Source organism: Prunus mume, linkage group LG5 (genome assembly GCF_029339155.1).
Source record: "Prunus mume cultivar Tortuosa linkage group LG5, ASM2933915v1, whole genome shotgun sequence".
Classification (NCBI taxonomy): domain Eukaryota; kingdom Viridiplantae; phylum Streptophyta; class Magnoliopsida; order Rosales; family Rosaceae; genus Prunus; species Prunus mume.
Genome location: NC_142702.1, coordinates 13,796,580 through 13,813,779, shown reverse-complemented (window position 1 = coordinate 13,813,779; position 17,200 = coordinate 13,796,580). Strand labels below are relative to the sequence as shown.

Here is a 17,200-nt window from a genome sequence, read left to right as displayed (position 1 = left end):
TGGAGGATATTGGGTAAAAGTTCATGTGGACAGAGCTAGAAGGAGCTATGATCTTCCTAATCTAATGCTCCTCGAGGGCTTATAGGTACTTTTACTGTTTTGATGTTTTTATTCTTTTTCAAGCTAATAATAGAGCAGGATAAGAATTATAAAGAATTCCCCTGTTGTCGTAATCTAGAAATATGCATATGTAGGTACAGGTGTCCTGCCTGTATTGGATCTGTCATGCATGCTGACAAAGAAAGAATGTTACAGTGGAGCCCACGTGCATCTGCTGCTTCTGCATGGAGACACATTGCGTTCCTTCTCCCATTATTAATTATGTGAAATGAAAACCCATGCGTTTGCTTTGACCTTTAGCAAATAAGTGGATAGACCACCAAACTTTTGTAGATAAATAAACAAAGACATAAACAAATGTAGCCCCTAAAATGCTAACCTAGCAAGCATGGCCCTATTGTTTTATATTCGAAAGAGAGCAACATCCGTCTACAGGAAGATTATAATGAGGAGTTATAGTAAGGGATTATTTAATATCTATTCGATCAATTTTAGAATTATTATTGGATGGCAGAATTGGACACCCACCCTCAATATAAGCACTTCATTATAAAAGCTCCCGTTTGTTTGTCTATAAAAATGGTTAGTTCTCAAAAGGCTCTACAATGCAATCAATCACCGCCTTATTTTAGGTTTGATTACTTCTTTTCAAATTGGGGCTTTTCTATGAAAAAATAAAGAGATATTTAGTCATATACTCGTTCTTAGCACTAATGATATAGATCAACCCTACACCATCTAATTTCTATAACCAAACCCAAAAAATGAGAGCTAACCTTATTGAATTTAATTTTGATTATTAAATTACTTAGATGCCCTATTAAGTTTTTTAAGTTTTTTATTTATGAGATTTTGGGGTTGAGTTTGTTTTAAGAAAGTGATGACAGTTTAGTAATTTATAAGAAGTTAGAAACCTCTTTATTATGTTGTAAATGAGCTTTTGGTGTGTTTCTAAAATTCATTTCATATAAGGTTTTTCTATCATTTGAGTTCTTATATTGGGTATAATAGTAAATCTAAAAATAAAAGCAATCGTTTTTTTAATCTCTCTCTGATAAGATATGCAGACAGGTAAATCTGGTAATTTCATATCTCTCTTCTTGATCTAGTGAAAAAGCAACAAAAATAGAATACAATAACAAGTGGAAACAAAGAGCCTTGCAATGGTGGACTGTCGACCAGCAATGAAGCTTCTAAGGTATGAGTCAGATAATTGGAAAGGGAATTGTGAGTGATTGTGTTATATACATGTTGATGTGGAGTGATTTTGGCCATTATTTTTATTTTGAGTGGCAAAGATAGATTGGGTTGGGAGGAATTATATAAGAAAATGAAAAGGAGAAATGCTAATGGGTAAAATGGTCATTTTGATTAAATGACGGGACATCTAATAAGTAATGTGATGTGAAATTAAACCATAATTTGCCACATTAAAATTTCATAACATTGACGTTTAATCAAAATTAATAGGTGATATAGCATGAAACACGTTTCGGAAAATCATAAATAAATAAATAAACCGACATAAAATATTGATATCCCAACAAGCAAAACAAACACAAAATGATGGAAACATATAAAAATATATGAAAAATGTGGCTACTTGGCAATGAATTTCCAGACATGCCATTTTCCATTAGGTACAAATGAGTGCCCAAAGCCGTAATACAAGCACAATTATTTACATGTGTCCATTAACATATGGACAAAGGCATCAGAAAGGTGTAGGATACGTAAGGTAATCTGTCTAGGTTTTGCTCAACTCCATGCAGATTGTCTCCTCTCAATTCTCTAGGGTTTTCAGCAAAACTCCATCTCCAAGAAGCCAGAAAATCATTTCCTCCATCACACTTTGGTCCCTTGGAGTTATCTAGGGTTTGGTCTTACTCTTCCATGTGGAGAATAAAATTATGTCAGAATTAGTGGCCTTTTTGGAAAACAAAATCACGTTGCAACCACACAAGGCTTGTTGGGTTTTTAGGGTTTTAAAAGTGTGAAGGGATAAGGGATTTGGAATCCTAAGTTTTGGATAGAGATTTTGGGTGTGGAAAATGAAAGAGAGGGTGTGTGGTTGGGTCCATGAGACATATTTCACTTGGGTGTTTGTTTATGTCTAGTTGTGTCAAGGGAATATGCCATCTCTCTGTTACCCAAATTAAGACAGGTGAGTTCTCATCAGGTTGTCTTCACGATTCTTCCTTTTTACAAGTGGGCGGAAGTATTTAATGATTAGAGCACTTCCATCCATTTGTCATGGTAAAAAGCAAGGGCAAGACAATGATGTTATTCTTATTTACGTGAATAGTGACAGTTGTAAAGAACTTGTGGTGTTTCCACCCATTGCCATTGCAACCATTATTCACATGAGATATGAAAAGAGGAATTTGTATAGAGTTTTGGTGTGGAAAGTAAAGAATATGACTAAGTATTTATTTTTAAAAAAATTATGAAATTTTTAGTATTTTTAAGATTGTTTTAAAGTTTTTTTCGTTGCTAACGTCAAAACCCAGGCAACAGCCAGGCTGTTCTTGCCTTCAGCCTACCCAGGCTTGTGGAGCCCACAAGCTGCCTAGGCAGCTTAAGCCCGCTGGAACCATGAAACGGGGCTTGGGCCCCTTCCTGCCCTAGCAAGGGCTATACGGTGGAAGTGCTCTTATAGAGAATGGGCATGTGGTATTTTTGTGTAGGAACAGTAACCCATGCAGCAAAAGATAGAAGATTAATAGAAAAATGTTATGCTTGTAAATTTGTACTAGCCTTTATATAAAGTTGAATATATATTGTTTGTGCAAATTTCTCACGGGAGAATAATCGCTTGAAGATCCTTCGCTCCTTGAGCTTCTTTCTCTCTCTTCTTCGATTTCTGTAATATCAAACATGAGTAAAAAAAAAAAATTCGGGGGGTGTTGGCCAAAAACCCTCCAATACCTAAATTAATTCGATTGAATCTTCGAGAAATAATAGCTAAAAAGGGTACGGAGTTTTCTCTATGGGAAAAACCAGGTGACCAAAGCCGTGATAGGAGAGGCGAGAGTGGTGAGGTCGGCGGCAATGGAGGTGTTGTCGGCTTAGTTTATTCTGACGTTTGGGAACTTCTAAGGGTTGCTACTAATGGGGAGAAGTGGTTCATGTCCACTTCAATTAACACCTGGGCCTTCTATTTAATGGTATTCTGCTGTATAAATAATGTGTCTTTGCAGGCGTGAGACCCTCGTTCTAGAAGCAATTCATTTTCATTGATGCATTTATTTACTTTACTTCTTAAGAGTAATACAAAACAAATAAGCAAACTGTGCAAAGTCACCTTCCTACAAAGACCAGCCTTGAAGAAATGTTTCTTTAACTTGTCCAAAAACAATAAAAACAATGAAGGTGATATCACTTGTAGGTGAGAAGAGTACATCCTTACGGGGTGGTCTAACTTGGCTCCATCGACCAAAGAAAAAAATGACTATTGGGTAGCTTCTGGGGCCTTTTCGTTTGCTTATTTTTTATTTTATTTTATTATAAATGTTTTGAGAATAAAAGATAATAAAGGTAAGTTTGGTATCTTATTTGAATTCAATTTTATAAACTCAAAAACAAATTTTAAGTCCGAAGACTACAAAAACTCGTTTGGTAAACCCATTTTTAAAAACCCATACCCAAAAAAAACTCAAAAACACTCACATTATTGAAAACAAATAAAGTGAGATTTTAAACACACTATCTCTCTCTCTCTCTCTCTCTCTCTCTCTCTCTCTCTCTCTCCTTTTTTCCTTTGTTAATTTCAATTTAGGAATCTAGGGTTTCTTATTTAATTTCAATTTTGTTATATGTTAAAAATAGTTTGAAGTGCAATACCAAACAAGTTTTAAATCTTAAAATCAGTATTTAAAAACTCATATTTTTAAAATTAAAAAAAATTTAGTTTTTTTTAATAGGATACCAAATGAGCACTAAATAACATATGATATTTATTTTGGAAAGGAAATAACATGATTTTTAAGGGTAAGTTTTGGCATCTTCTTAATTGTAGTGGTACATGGGGGATGGGGGGTTGTGTGATGTGATGTGTGTCCATATAAGATGTCAAAATTTGAACATAGGTGGGCAGAATAACTGGGCCTCCAAAGATGGCTATAAGGTGTAACTAGAATCCCCTCCAAAACTAGATTTGGTTCAGTTAAAACGATCCAGTCTTAAAAGCCTCTTAGGCTTGCAAAGAGGTACAGCATCTAAACGTAAGGAATTGTAGGAATAGAGGGCAGAGAGCGAGTCGATAATATGTTACCGATGACATTGGTAACGCAATCTAGGTCAACAAATCAGAAAATTCATTTCTTTGATACATTTACCTGATCTTTTTCCCTCTTGAACAAACCAAGCTAGTAAAATAGAGAATTAAAACAAGTGTGCAGAAATGATTCGCACTGCATATAACAGAACAGCAAACATAATACGAGAGGCCAATAGAACTCGCAAGCGCTTATTATCTACAATTTCATATCTCACCAGTGCCAAGAGGCTGCCTTGATCTATCACCAGAAGCCCATGCTCGATAATCCCTCACAAGCTGCACCAAAAATTATGTGAGCATTCAAAGTATATCACAAGGAAAAACTTAAGAGGTAAAATTTGCAAGGATCCTAACTTTCAAAATTGAATGTTACGCCTTCAAACTTCCACAGAAATGTATGATGTCACATCTTATCATAATTTGAAATGCTAAATCATGTCCTGTAAGTGTCAAAATCCATATATTGTTCTTTGAACTATCTTCTTACAAGTGAAGTGAAATAGACACCCTAAATCCGAAGGCTGATCTTATAACTTCTATGATAAAAGAGCTAATTCCATTGTGGTGCTGGCAGTCAAGCATCAAAAGTGCACCGTGGAGTTTGAACAATGAGTATCCACAATCAAACAGTACATATAAAAAACAAAAACACCATTTAAATAATTTTTATGGAACAAAGCAAAGCTACATATCTCATAAGAGCCCATGGGTAGAACTTGCCCTTAAAGAAGGGCTTGTAAGGGAAGGGTGCCCAAGAGCTCTTATACCATCCCAAAATATGTTTTTTTCCCAATGTGGGATCTTGAGCCCTAACATTCCAGTATGCTTCCGTACCCAACCTCCTCGTCTACCCACTCTATTGATACCAGCCCGATGGTAGGCCTTTCCATGTCCTCCCTTCGAGATGGCTCTCACTTACCCACTAGTATTCGGCAACTCGATATTATGCCCATACATAATACCAACCAACTTAATCTAGCCTATAAGTTGCCCCTTTCGTAGAGTCTGGCCCAGTTGTGAGGTGAAACTAGAATCTGATACCAAATGTTAGGAGTCCATGGGTAAAACTTGCCCATAAAAACTGGCTTATAAGGGAAGGGCCCCCAATAGCTCTTAAACCATCCCAACATATGCTAGTTTTCCAATGTGGCATTTTGAGTCCTAACAATATCCACTCCAAAGATCAAAATTCAAAAGCCTTTGATAGGTGTTTGCCCCAAGCCAAGTTGTGCCAATCCAATCCATAAATAATTTGAGAAAGCAGTTCACTAGATTTACTATGTGCCAAGACAGCCCAAGAGCATATGACATCGTTCTCCTACTGACGCAAAATTAATCTGCAAGAAAACTACTGGGAAACTGAAACCTACAGAGGGAGAGACAGACAGACAGACAGAGTGAGAGCGACTGTATATCAACTTGGATCATGGCTAACAAATTCACATTTGTTAATGAATCCCATGAAAAAAATGTTTCTCAATGATTTTATTCACTGAAATTATAGAATTTTACATTTTGCCTCATTTTGAACCCTTGCTTTAAATCAATCCCATCCATTATGTTATACCAAATTCTTGCTTACTTCTTTTATCAATTATACTCATCTTTCATGTCCACCATGGCTCAATCGGAATGAGATGCAATGTGAAAATCAATTTTGATTCAATAGAATTCTGTAATGCAGATGAAACACATAGCAGTGCACATGAACCAGTTTGTCGTCATAGCCAAAGCCCTTTTTTCATCAGCACACTTACATAGGATTTTTTTTTTCTTATTTTGGTCAAATCAAAGGCCATTCAAGCTTTGGCTTACAACAACTCGAGTTCATTTATCTTGAACTGTATTACTAGTTTGGAAAAAAAAAAAATATATCAAAGATTGTGAAAGAGAAACTGTGACTAATGAGAGAACAAAGTAATCCAATTCTTAAAATAAGCATAAACATTATGCTATCAGCCCATCCATCAAAAAAGAAAGAAAGAAGCCAACAATCCACATGCAAATAGCAAGGGTTTGAATTTATTCCAATTTACCTATCTAAAAAGGAAATTTTTAAGACAAGTTTATATTTATTTCCAATTTAAAATAACCATGGTCAGATTGGTTTTGAAATCAATAGATTTAAAAATAAAAAATAAAAACACAGAAGGACAAACTGCAAAACAGTATTGAAGAAATTTCCACTAACCTGCGACATAAACCTGGGAAGCATAATTCTTAATATTTGTTCAAGGACTTGTGTCCCAGATGATTCAATAGCTTGTGCTGGGATTGCACGAAATGCAAAAGGAATCTCAATGCTCACCTTAATTTCACAAAACAATCCAAGTTAGTTTCCGGACATAGTAAAATATCAATTAGCATAGTTATGCAACAATATAGAAAATTGAAATAAATAAAAAATCTTGCAATATACACCTCAATGACAGTTTCTGATCTGAGTTGCTGTAGTGAGGAGTTGCTTTGGTTGTTAGTGCACGATATTTGATTCACCATAAAAGCTGCATTCCCATACCAAATCAATGTCAAAGAACTCCTGAAAAGAAGTATAAATCTAATGACTCAACAAAACGAATGCCTTCTCTAGTAGAAATGAAACTCTTTAATATTAAATGTTTTCATCATTGAGAAATGAAACCAAATACACTACCACGATTCACCTTCCCTACTATCTCTACAAACACTCTGCATAAACCATTCTGCAGATGGACATTTTTTGACCTAAAAGTTTAACCAATATTAATCAGTGAATACCATTATTTCAGATGATGACAGTTTCCTTCTGCAGTCATTGGCAGTCAGCCAGCTTTCACAACTGTGGAAAAGCCAGCATACACAACTGATTGGTGCAGACGAAATTTGTGAAACAGATAAACCATAAATAACCAATTGATTCACTCTAAAATCTGTGAAGGGGTAAATATCCGGATTTGTGCAAAGACCTCAACAAGCTTAAGCTTTGACGCATCCACTTTCAGAGTTGATTAATTTCCTTTTCAGTTCAAGTTTGAAAAAAATTATCTTGCATGGCCCCCAAGGCTTACTAAAGAGAAATAGATAGGGATGTAAATGAGTTGAGCCTCTTGACAACTACTTGTGAGCTGCTCAATAAAGGCTTCGTCGAGCTCATTCAGTTATCTAAGTTATCCAATCGTGCCTCGACCAATTCAGAATTCTGATATTTACATCAAGAAGCAGACAATGAGCCATACCAGGCCTTTCCAAACCAAGAAGCAGAGTAAATTCTAAGGTTAACTAATTCATGGTCTCAACCCTCATGAGTACCTAGTATAGTTGAACTTGAGCTTGGTTATGCACGTACTCAGAAGAGCTTAAACGACCACCCAGCTCACTTACACCCCTACAAATGGAAGAAGTTTGCGACATCGAAAGGTTGCAGGATGCAGTGATTACTAGTACATGAATTGATTCTGTATGTGTTACTAAATTATACTAGGTACTCACGAGACCATGAATTAATAAACCTCAGAACTCGTTCTGCTTCTCGCGAAACAACTATTTGAAATTAAGCAGGCAATCATTGATGATTGTTCTTATGAAGCTCAATGATCGCTATCCTGTTTCCACAATAAACGAAAATAGAGTGCACTAATATGTTTTGAACCATCAAGTTTTGCAATATTAAAGTAGTATGGTTATAGCAACATGCCGTAATCAACCTCCACAAATTTGTTTCAACAGAACGGGCTTTACATATTTCTAATTCTGACTCTCATAAAACTAAGCAAAAACTCACTCACCATCAAACTTGTCGTTCTGCGCAACCGCGATGGGTGAGCCTTCAAGCTGTACCAACAAAGCATAAATGAACAAAAGGGCACATGATAATATTCATAAAAATTTTTAAAAGAAAAAAAAATTGAAAATGAAGAATAAAACTACACACACCTTGCAGGACAAGAGCTTAATGCAACAGCCATTGGGCTGCTCTTCGACTCTAACAAGAAGAACAGGGCAAACCTCAAATGCAAAGAACTTGAACCTATACACATAGCACCTGAATGTATTCTCATCCACTCTCTCTATCCTCTCTGCATCTAAAACCGAGTATTGACTCGCCGGTAAGCTCATATACTCACCTGAAAAACCCAACAACAAAAACCCATAAATTTCCGGAAAAAACAAAAACAAAAACAAAAATTGACAAAATTGAGAAATCAACCATGAAATTGCATAGAAAGAAATCCGAAATGTCATTCTAACATTACTTAGAGGCCGCTGGAGCTGCGGAACCGATACCGATTCGGTTCGCCGAGCGACAAAGCGCGCTTTCGGTGTCAAATCGGCCGAAATATGAAGCGAGGGTTTCGGGGAAGCGAAAGCGAAAAGCACATGCTTGAGTTTCAGTCTCGAAGACGTCCCGTTCCTCAGGTTTTCGTACGGACACGAAATGGAACCAAATTTTATAGAGAACGAGCTCAGTGCCATTTTTTTTTCCCTTATATTATAAATTAAATTTTTAAATATTTGCCCCGAAAAGGAAGCAAAAATAATAAGAAATGATTTATTTATAAAAAGATTTGAATTTGGGAGGTTTGTGTCCGCTTATCAGATGAGAGAAGCAGAGGAAGAAGAAGCAGTTGAGTGGTGAAGGATAACAGGATAAGACAAATAATCTACCTAATTTAACTGCTGCATTTAATTTTCTTTTTTTCTCATCACTAGAATTTTGTGAATAAAAAAATGTCAATATGTGCATGAAAATTATGTTTTTATGTAGATACTGTTTGCCTCTTCGCTCAAAGAAGTCATTCTTCCTATAAATTATAGTTTCACATGTATGCAAAAATAATTTTTTTAATTTTTTTAAAAAAAAATTATTCTACATGTGTCATATAAAACTCCTTAAGATTTCAAAAATTACATAACATTCACTAAGTGCTTGTTTGACATTACTTATTTAGGGCTATAAGTGATTATTTTGAAATTTTTTGAAAGCCCAACTTGTTTGGTAAAAGATAATAAAATCACTTATTTTGAATAATTGCTATGAGAGAAAGCAATTAGGAAAAGCAGGTGATGAATGCTTTCATTTTTTGATTATGCAAGAATCAGTTTTGAAAAGGCATTGGGTTTAATGAAACTTTCAAATTTCCAAAAATAACCCCGTATTTTTTTTACCAACCACACTTCTAACAAAAAGTTTACTAAACGCCAAACTGTTTTATTTCACAGCTGATTTCTCTCACAACAAATCGTGGTGATTATTTTTGACATGAACGCCAAACCCTAAGGTTTCAAATTTTTTTCACAAAATCTTTTCTGTTAATTTTGCACCTAAAAATGGTTGATATCATAAAAATTAAAAATTAAAAATTTACTCCAAATGATACTCAAAGATTGGATTGCACATATACCCTTAAAGCTTAATTAACCTCTTAAATGCGTACGCTGCGCTGCTAAAACTTTTTTTATTTTTTTTTAAATGTAATTTATTTTAAATTAAAAAAGATAATGGGTAGTTGTGTTCCATAAAAATAGGATTCATTATCTTATTTTTCTTTTAATTTTAATTTTTTTTAATATGAAAAAGTGTGAAATTACTATATTATCCTCATTTAATTAATAATTTTAATTCTTAATGTTTGGATTAACCAAGGACATTTTCTGGTATTTTGAATGTTTCACCATTCTCTGCCTTTTGCTTTATATATAGATTATTGAGGTTGATTTTGTCATAAGTTTTTTAAAATATAAAAAAATTATTAATTTTTCAATGAAAAAAAAAAGATTAAAGGACTAAGTTCCGTGAAAACAATTTGAGACATGTGAGAGAGTTTAGTGCAATTTCTAAAACCTCAAAGGGTTTTGTAAAAATACTACCGAGCATAGAAGGTGTGTAAATATCACTGTGTGGATTCGGGTCATTCTCTCAACAATGTGAGAAAGATTGTACTTATCAGTTTGATCGGCTCTAGTAAGTTGTTGTTCTTGTTTTTGTAAAAATAAATTAATTGCATGTTACTTATTAGTAATGTGTGTATTAACATATAGGTGTTGGAATGATTTCAATTCCTTATTTCTCCTACATTTACTAACACATGCGAAATAAAAAATTATAAGAATTCCTGGTAAAATCCATAATCTAATATCCTAAAAACTAAGAATCAGATCAACTGTTAATTCAATTCCAATTCCTTATTCTCAAATTCTTATGACCCAGTTTGGGATTGCTGTCACTTTTAAAAAAAAGTTGCTAATACTGTGCTTTGAAAATAATTAGTTGTAAAGTAAAGCAGATCTATGTTTGGTAAACAATATTTTTAAAGTACTGTTAATACAAAAAGCAGTGTCAAAACCGTTTGGTAAATTTTAATATAAAATTGTTGTAACTGTGAATAATGACAAAAATAGACATGATGTTAAAAGTGTTATATACTAATCATGTGGTGGTAGTGGTAGTGATGGAATGAAGGTGGTGGTGGTGATGAAGGTGGAGTTGGTGGTTGTGGTAATGGGGATGGCGGTTGTGGAGGTATTGGTGGTGGTGGTAGTGGCAGCATGGTGGTGGTGGTTGTGGAGGTGGTGGTAGAGGTAGAGGTTTTGGAGGAGGAGGTGGTGGTGGTGGTGGGGCGGTGGCAGTGGCAGTGGTTGTGGAGGTAGTGAATGTGGTGGTGCAAGTAATGAAGTTAAATGTGGAAGTGGAGGTGGTATCATTTTTTAAAATGAATGATGGTATTTTGGGAATTAAAAAAATTCATTAAATGTTCATCTCTGCTTCTTTTGAAAGCAGCTTTGAAAAGCAGTCAAGAGCCTTCTTTTAAAAGATGTTGTCAAAAGGCCACTACTTTTAAAATAATCGAAATATTTTATTTGAGTGCTGCTAAACGAACCCTAAAATTAACTAAGTACACCCTATGATCTAAGTACACCCTAATATTTAAATTAAAATATAAAATTAACTAAGTACACCCTATCAAACTATCAAAAATACCCCTTGTACATCCTAATATATTTTATCACACAACACCAAACGCACAAAGAAATTCGAATGCAGATAAAATTTCATTCACTTGATGATGGTTCTTAGCATCCTGGGTAATGCTTAACTTGGCATAAAGATCCAAAATTGCACTTCCCACAAAGACATTCGAATGCAAACCTGTCTTTGTTGCACATGCATGAAGTTGTTGCTTGCCTATGTTTAGGTCTCCAAGTGCAGTTGATGAGTGAATGACAGTGACAAATGTGAACTCGTTGGGTCTGATATTCGAAACAAGCATTCTTGAAAAGAGATAAATAGCTTCTTCATGATGGTGCTACTAAGCAAAGCTGCCTATTATTGTTGTTTCGGATACCACACTCAGGTGTTTCGTCAAACAATTGGCGTGCATGGAAGAATTCATCTGAAGTACCAAGTTGAAGGGTATGCGCATGAGCTTTCTGGGTTTCACGATCTGACACATATAAATTTTAATTTTCTTTCAACCTAAACCAAAAAAACCAAAATTAATACCTCTTTTGATGACTCCCTCGATACGTCTGAAGCATCCATGAGACTTGTTTGCATCAATGAATTAATAAATAACAATGAAACAAATTGTTGGAGTTAATATTAAGGTTTTTGGAAGTTTGATTTTTTTGCTTATGTTTGATTATGGTTGAATATGGTGAGTAGGGTGTACTTATTAAAATTACATTTGTTTCATAATTCAATATATCCTTTTTGGTCATTTTATATTAGGGCAAATTAGTAATTTAATAAATAGTTTCATAGTATGGTGTACTTAGTTAATTTTAGGGTTCGTTCAGCAGCACTCCTTTATTTTTACCAAACACCTTAGACTGCTTAACTTTAAAATAAAGTAGATTTTTTGGCAAAAAAAAAAAGGGGGTTTCACTAAAACACCCAAAATGGGGACTGAAATTATAAAAAAACCCAACATCCAAAACACTTTATAAACACACCCAAAACTCATCATTACACACACGCAAAACCCATTTATAAACACACCCAACAAATATATAATTGTTGATTTTGGGTGTGTTTCTATGTTTAAATAGTGTTTGAGTTTTTTTATAAATACATGTTTAGGATTGAGTTTATTTATAAATTTGTAAAAAAACAATCCCAAAAGGGGCATAACTCTCCCGATCATAACTTCTCCAATAAGGAAGTCTCATGGAACACAAAAGCCAAAAACCCTGCAGATAATATTGGAATCATATTCCTCCAAGATAACCAAGTCCAATAACCCGAATCTATCTCTTCTTATAATAATATTATTATATTGTTATTAATTTTTTATCCAGTTAGAATTGGGAGATATAAGACCCCTTTCCCACGTTATATATAACAAGAAAATAAAGGAAAAACCTCTGTATAAAACACGCACCCAACCAAACCCTAGCTATCTCCATTCAACCTAGAAGAAGGGACAAAACCGAGGCTTGGAACTTGGCTCTCCTTGTTACGTACTGTGAGTACTGAATTCCTTCTTACACCTAATCCTTTTTCTGTTCTCATGAATCGTATCGAGCGGCATGATTTTATGCATAAACCCATCATGTTTGGTTACTTATAATCAATACAAACATTACTTTGGGAAGGGATAAATTGCTGGAATAGTTAAGCTTGTTCTTTCTAATTAATTTTCTGAGCATAAATCTCAAAACGTAGGGAAGGAAATAAATCTCAAGACGTAGCATATGGACTTATGGATTTTGTTTGATTACTGCAAAATCGGTATATAAATCCTTTTTTTTAAAGGAGAAATCTTAGAGAAACGTGAAGATTTTTTATTTATTTTTTTCTTTCTGGCATTGGATCCAAAATCAAAGTTTTAAAGGGCTTTACCCTCTTTCCATTGGATCCAAAATCACTCAAATTGCGGAAGAAGGGCTTCCAGACTGGAGTTTTAATACCAAAAAGTTTCCAGAAACTAACATGATTGACTTTATTGGTCGATTTATATTGAAATAGAATTAAGGTATTTGAAACGAATTGATAGATGCTGCCTTGTACGGGTGGAAGTTAGAATAATTTGAGTTCTATTGTTTTTGAGTGTAACTCATCCGAAAATTCTAATATGTTATTTGTATTGGTATACTTCAATTACTATGTGCTAAATTATAACCTGGTAGTTTTGTTTTCTGAATTGTAGGTGATCACAATTCGGTACGTAGAAATGGAGTATGGTGAGTCTTTTTTTCGGTTTTTGGTTTTTGTTTTTCATAATTAAGGTTTCTGATTACCCTTCGCCTTTAGAAAGGGCTGCAAGATAACTAACTGATATTATTTTTCATGTTATGTTGCAAAATAGGATACTTTCAATTTCAATCAAGTCACCAGCAGGCCTTGAAATCGCTTGAAGCTCAGATAATTGAGCATAAGAAACTACTTGTGAAGTTGGAAGCTGAAAAGAGAGGGCTTAATGCATGTCTTGACAAGACTGAGGCTCAAAATTTAGATCTTGGGACGGAGCTTAAGCAGATGGGAGTTGATAAGATGGAGCTTAGAAAGAAAGTGCTTCAGTTGCAGAAGGAAAAGGAACTTAATAACAAATATTTTTCTCAGAGAATGCTTGTGCTGCAGGGTGAAGTTCATCGGAACCAACAGCTTAGGGCTGAAAAGGAGGATCTTGTGAAGCAGCTTGAGCAGCTTGGGGTAGATAAGCAAATCCTTGAGGAAGATGCTGAGCAGAGTGAGTGTTGGAGGAGAGAGCTTGAGGTGGAGCTTGAGGCGAGTGAGATTGAAAAGGGAGATATTGTAAAAGAGCTTAAGGAGATTCACGCTGAAAAGAAAAATCTTGAGGGACAGCTTGAGAAGATGGAAGATTATCAGAAAGAGATTAAGAAGAAACTTCTTGATCTGCAGGATGAAGCTGAGAAGAAAGAGCTTCAGAGCAAAGAGCTTAATCAGAAAGTGCTTGACCTGCAGAGTGAAGCTGTTCAAAACAAAAACCTTAAGAGTGATCTTGAGAAAAAGCTTGCGGAGAGTGAAGCTGAAAAGAAAAAGCTTGAGGCGTTTCGGGCTGAAAAGGAAGATCTTGAGAAAGAGCTTCAGGAGATTCGGGCTCAAATGGGATATATTGTGGAAGACCTTGAGATGATTAAGGCTGAGATGGGAGATCTTGAGAAAGAGCTTTGGCGGAGTGAGGCTGATAAGACGGAGCTTGAGAAGAAAATGCTTGAGCTGAGTAGTCAAGTGAACATTAAGGAGATTGAGAACAAAGACCTTAATGATAAATTGTTTCAGCTGTGGAGGGAAGCAGATCAAAACAAACTGCGCAATGATGATCTTGAGAAAAAGCTTGCGCTTAGTGAACGTCGGACGAAAGAGCTTGTTGGGATTGAGACTGAAAAGAAACTTCTCGAGAAAGAGCTCGAGGGGATTCGATCTAAAAGGGGAGATCTTGTGTCAGAGCGTAAGCAGAGTGAGACTGAGAAGGAGCTTAAGCAGAAAGTGCTTGAACTGGAGACTGAAGGTCGTCGAAACAAAACGCTTTTGAATGATCTTGAGAAAAAGCTTAAGCAGAGTGAATTTCAGAAGAAAGAGCTTAAACAAGAGCTGGAGATGAATAAGCAATATCTCGACGAAGAACAACAGCACACTGTAAATTTTTTTTATCGGAATGAGATGCAGTTGGATCAAATGGTAATTTTCTTCTTCTCCACTCGAATTATAAATTTACTTTGGCTATTTTCTTGGATTAAGTAACAGGAAATTAGATTGTCATCCTTAAATAAGGTGTTATTCTTATTAATTTGAATGTATATGTAGGTTTAAAATTGTGTATATCATAATGCACACTTAACCTAAAGGACCTAAAATTCTGTACCTATGTTATATTAAAAAAAAAAAATTAGGCTTTTCACATGTAAGCCCTAAGTAGGACCCGAGATATAAAAAAGCCCTACAATACTCAAACCTTAGGAAAAAGCCCATTTTGACTTTTCAAATGGACCAAATATACCATACAAGCCTTGAAAAACCTAAACATTACAACATTATCATTGAAGTTTTTTTCTTTCTAAAAATCATAATGTAAGGATAATAATGGTATTTCACACATCAACTGGTCCTTTTTGGGTTTGTTTTCTTCAATTTGTAGCTTTTAGTGTCTACATAAAATCAATGCAAGAAATAGGTTTTATTATAAATTTCTCAAAAATTAATTAGGAGACTAAAATCAAAATGATTAGGACTTTATCATGATTGATGTAGTTTGATATTTTAATTTGAATAACAATAATGATTCTTGTCTTCTTCTTGTTGTTGAATGTCAAAAGAGAGATCTTAAAGAATTTATTGAGAAGAGTGAGGCTCAGAAGCAAAATCTTAAGAAAGAGCTTCAGCAAACTAAAGCTGCAAAGTTAGGGCTTAAAAATGCTTTTGAGGAGAGTGAATGCGAGAAGAAGGACCTCCAGGAAGGCCTTCACAAAATTGTTGGGCAAAGGGTATTTTCCTTGTTCTCAACTTAAAATCATTTTATTTAAGCTAGCTTTTCTTTTAATGAAAAAACAATTTTATTCAATGATGAAATCTAACTAAAATTTGGTATAATCCAATTAGAAATAAGAATGATTAATTGGGCAATCTTGTTTCCGGCTGTGATTTTCAGAACAAAAAGATCAGGGAAGTGCTTGAAACTAGTGAGACTCAGAAGGAACAGATTATGAAAGTGTATGAGCAGATTAAAGATGGAAAGCTAGATGTCGAGAAAGCTCTCGAGGAGAGTGAACGCCAGAAGAAGGAGCTCGAGGAGGTGCTTGCAAAGAGTGAGGCTCAAAAGGAACATCTTGAGAAAGAGCTTGAGAAGATTGAAGATGAAAAGATGCAGCTCAAGGAAGCTCTGGAGGAAAGTGAGCTGATGAAAAGACAACAAGTGATAGTTTTTGGCCAGAAGGAACAACTTGTGAAGGCAGAGCTTAACAAGAAAGTGCTTCAGCTGCAGAATGAAGCTGATCAAAGCAAGGAGCTTAACAAACGCCTTGAGCAAAAGCTAGGGCAGACTGAAATGCGCAAGATGTTACTTGAGAACGCTCTTAAGGATAGAGATATTCAACTGCAAGAAATGGTATTATTTTTTTCTTGCTCTCAACTTCAAATCAATTTATTTACTTAATTATTCTGTTTGTAATTATTTTTTTTCTTTCAGAATCAGAGATTTGCTTTAGAGCAAAAGCAAAATGAAGATGTGGTGGCAGATTTGTCGAAAGAACCAAAGGTTTGTTTAATTTCCATAATCAATCATATTATGCATTAATTAACCTATTTTCAAATGTTAACATTATTTTGTTGTTTTATTTTTTGTGATTGACTAGAATCGGGAGAGTTCGAAGAAAGAGATTACATCTATCAACAGTGAAATGGAGTATCTTCATTATGTCAACAAGAAAAGCACAGAAGAGTTGGATGTTGCTGATGTTGCTGCTGCTGCTGCTGCTGATGATGATGATGATAATGATGATGATGATTGGCTTAAAGTTTAAAGTGGCTATGTTAAGGCCAATTGGCCCTACCTAGACTTTGAAGTTTATTAATTAGGTTTTCTTTCAAGTAAATAAGATGCATATAAACTTGTCTAAATCTTTTTGCCCTTTGGAACTAAAGAAGATTAATCATCTTTGTTTTGATTGAACTAGCCTTCAGTAAATGACTGAGTTTTAAGTCTAAAATCTTCAGTAAATTTTCCCAGCTGCTTTCTTAACCCTTTGATTTTCTCAATCTCTCAGTTAGTTGGATTGGCTCAGGCCTTTGTTGTGATCCCAAGTGGTCTTAAGTACAAGCTCCCATGTTACCCTTCCCATGTATACACATACAAAGAAGAAATTATAGGCATGTAGATTATGAGATCCCAAATTTTAAGAATCTTTCTATTTAAACCCAACATT

The 17,200-nt window shown here is 34.9% G+C and overlaps 2 protein-coding genes across 3 annotated transcripts; one reads left to right on the top strand and one right to left on the bottom strand.

Moving 5' to 3' along the window:
• Nucleotides 1–4,315: 4,315 nt before the first annotated feature.
• Nucleotides 4,316–8,956, bottom strand: LOC103331217 (RAP release 2, galactose-binding-like domain protein, putative (DUF1997)). Its single transcript, XM_008233832.2, has 6 exons — nt 8,572–8,956; nt 8,252–8,442; nt 8,104–8,149; nt 6,761–6,843; nt 6,531–6,647; nt 4,316–4,615 (listed from the first exon to the last, which is right to left on the bottom strand). Exons 1-6 carry the CDS (start codon nt 8,789–8,791, stop codon nt 4,544–4,546), a joined length of 729 nt encoding a protein of 242 aa, XP_008232054.1. The 5' UTR covers nt 8,792–8,956; the 3' UTR covers nt 4,316–4,543.
• Nucleotides 8,957–12,672: 3,716 nt separating this feature from the next.
• On the top strand, nt 12,673–17,003 carry LOC103331229 (uncharacterized). 2 transcript variants are annotated; one of them, XM_016794215.2, is made up of 7 exons: nt 12,673–12,783; nt 13,468–13,501; nt 13,627–14,960; nt 15,596–15,763; nt 15,928–16,383; nt 16,465–16,533; nt 16,631–17,003. In XM_016794215.2, the coding sequence occupies exons 2-7, from the start codon at nt 13,492–13,494 to the stop codon at nt 16,796–16,798; spliced, it is 2,205 nt and encodes a 734-aa protein (XP_016649701.2). In that variant the 5' UTR covers nt 12,673–12,783; nt 13,468–13,491; the 3' UTR covers nt 16,799–17,003. The 2 variants fall into 2 exon arrangements, with proteins under 2 accessions (XP_016649701.2, XP_088907811.1); XM_089051685.1 differs by lacking the exon at nt 15,596–15,763.
• Nucleotides 17,004–17,200: the final 197 nt, after the last annotated feature.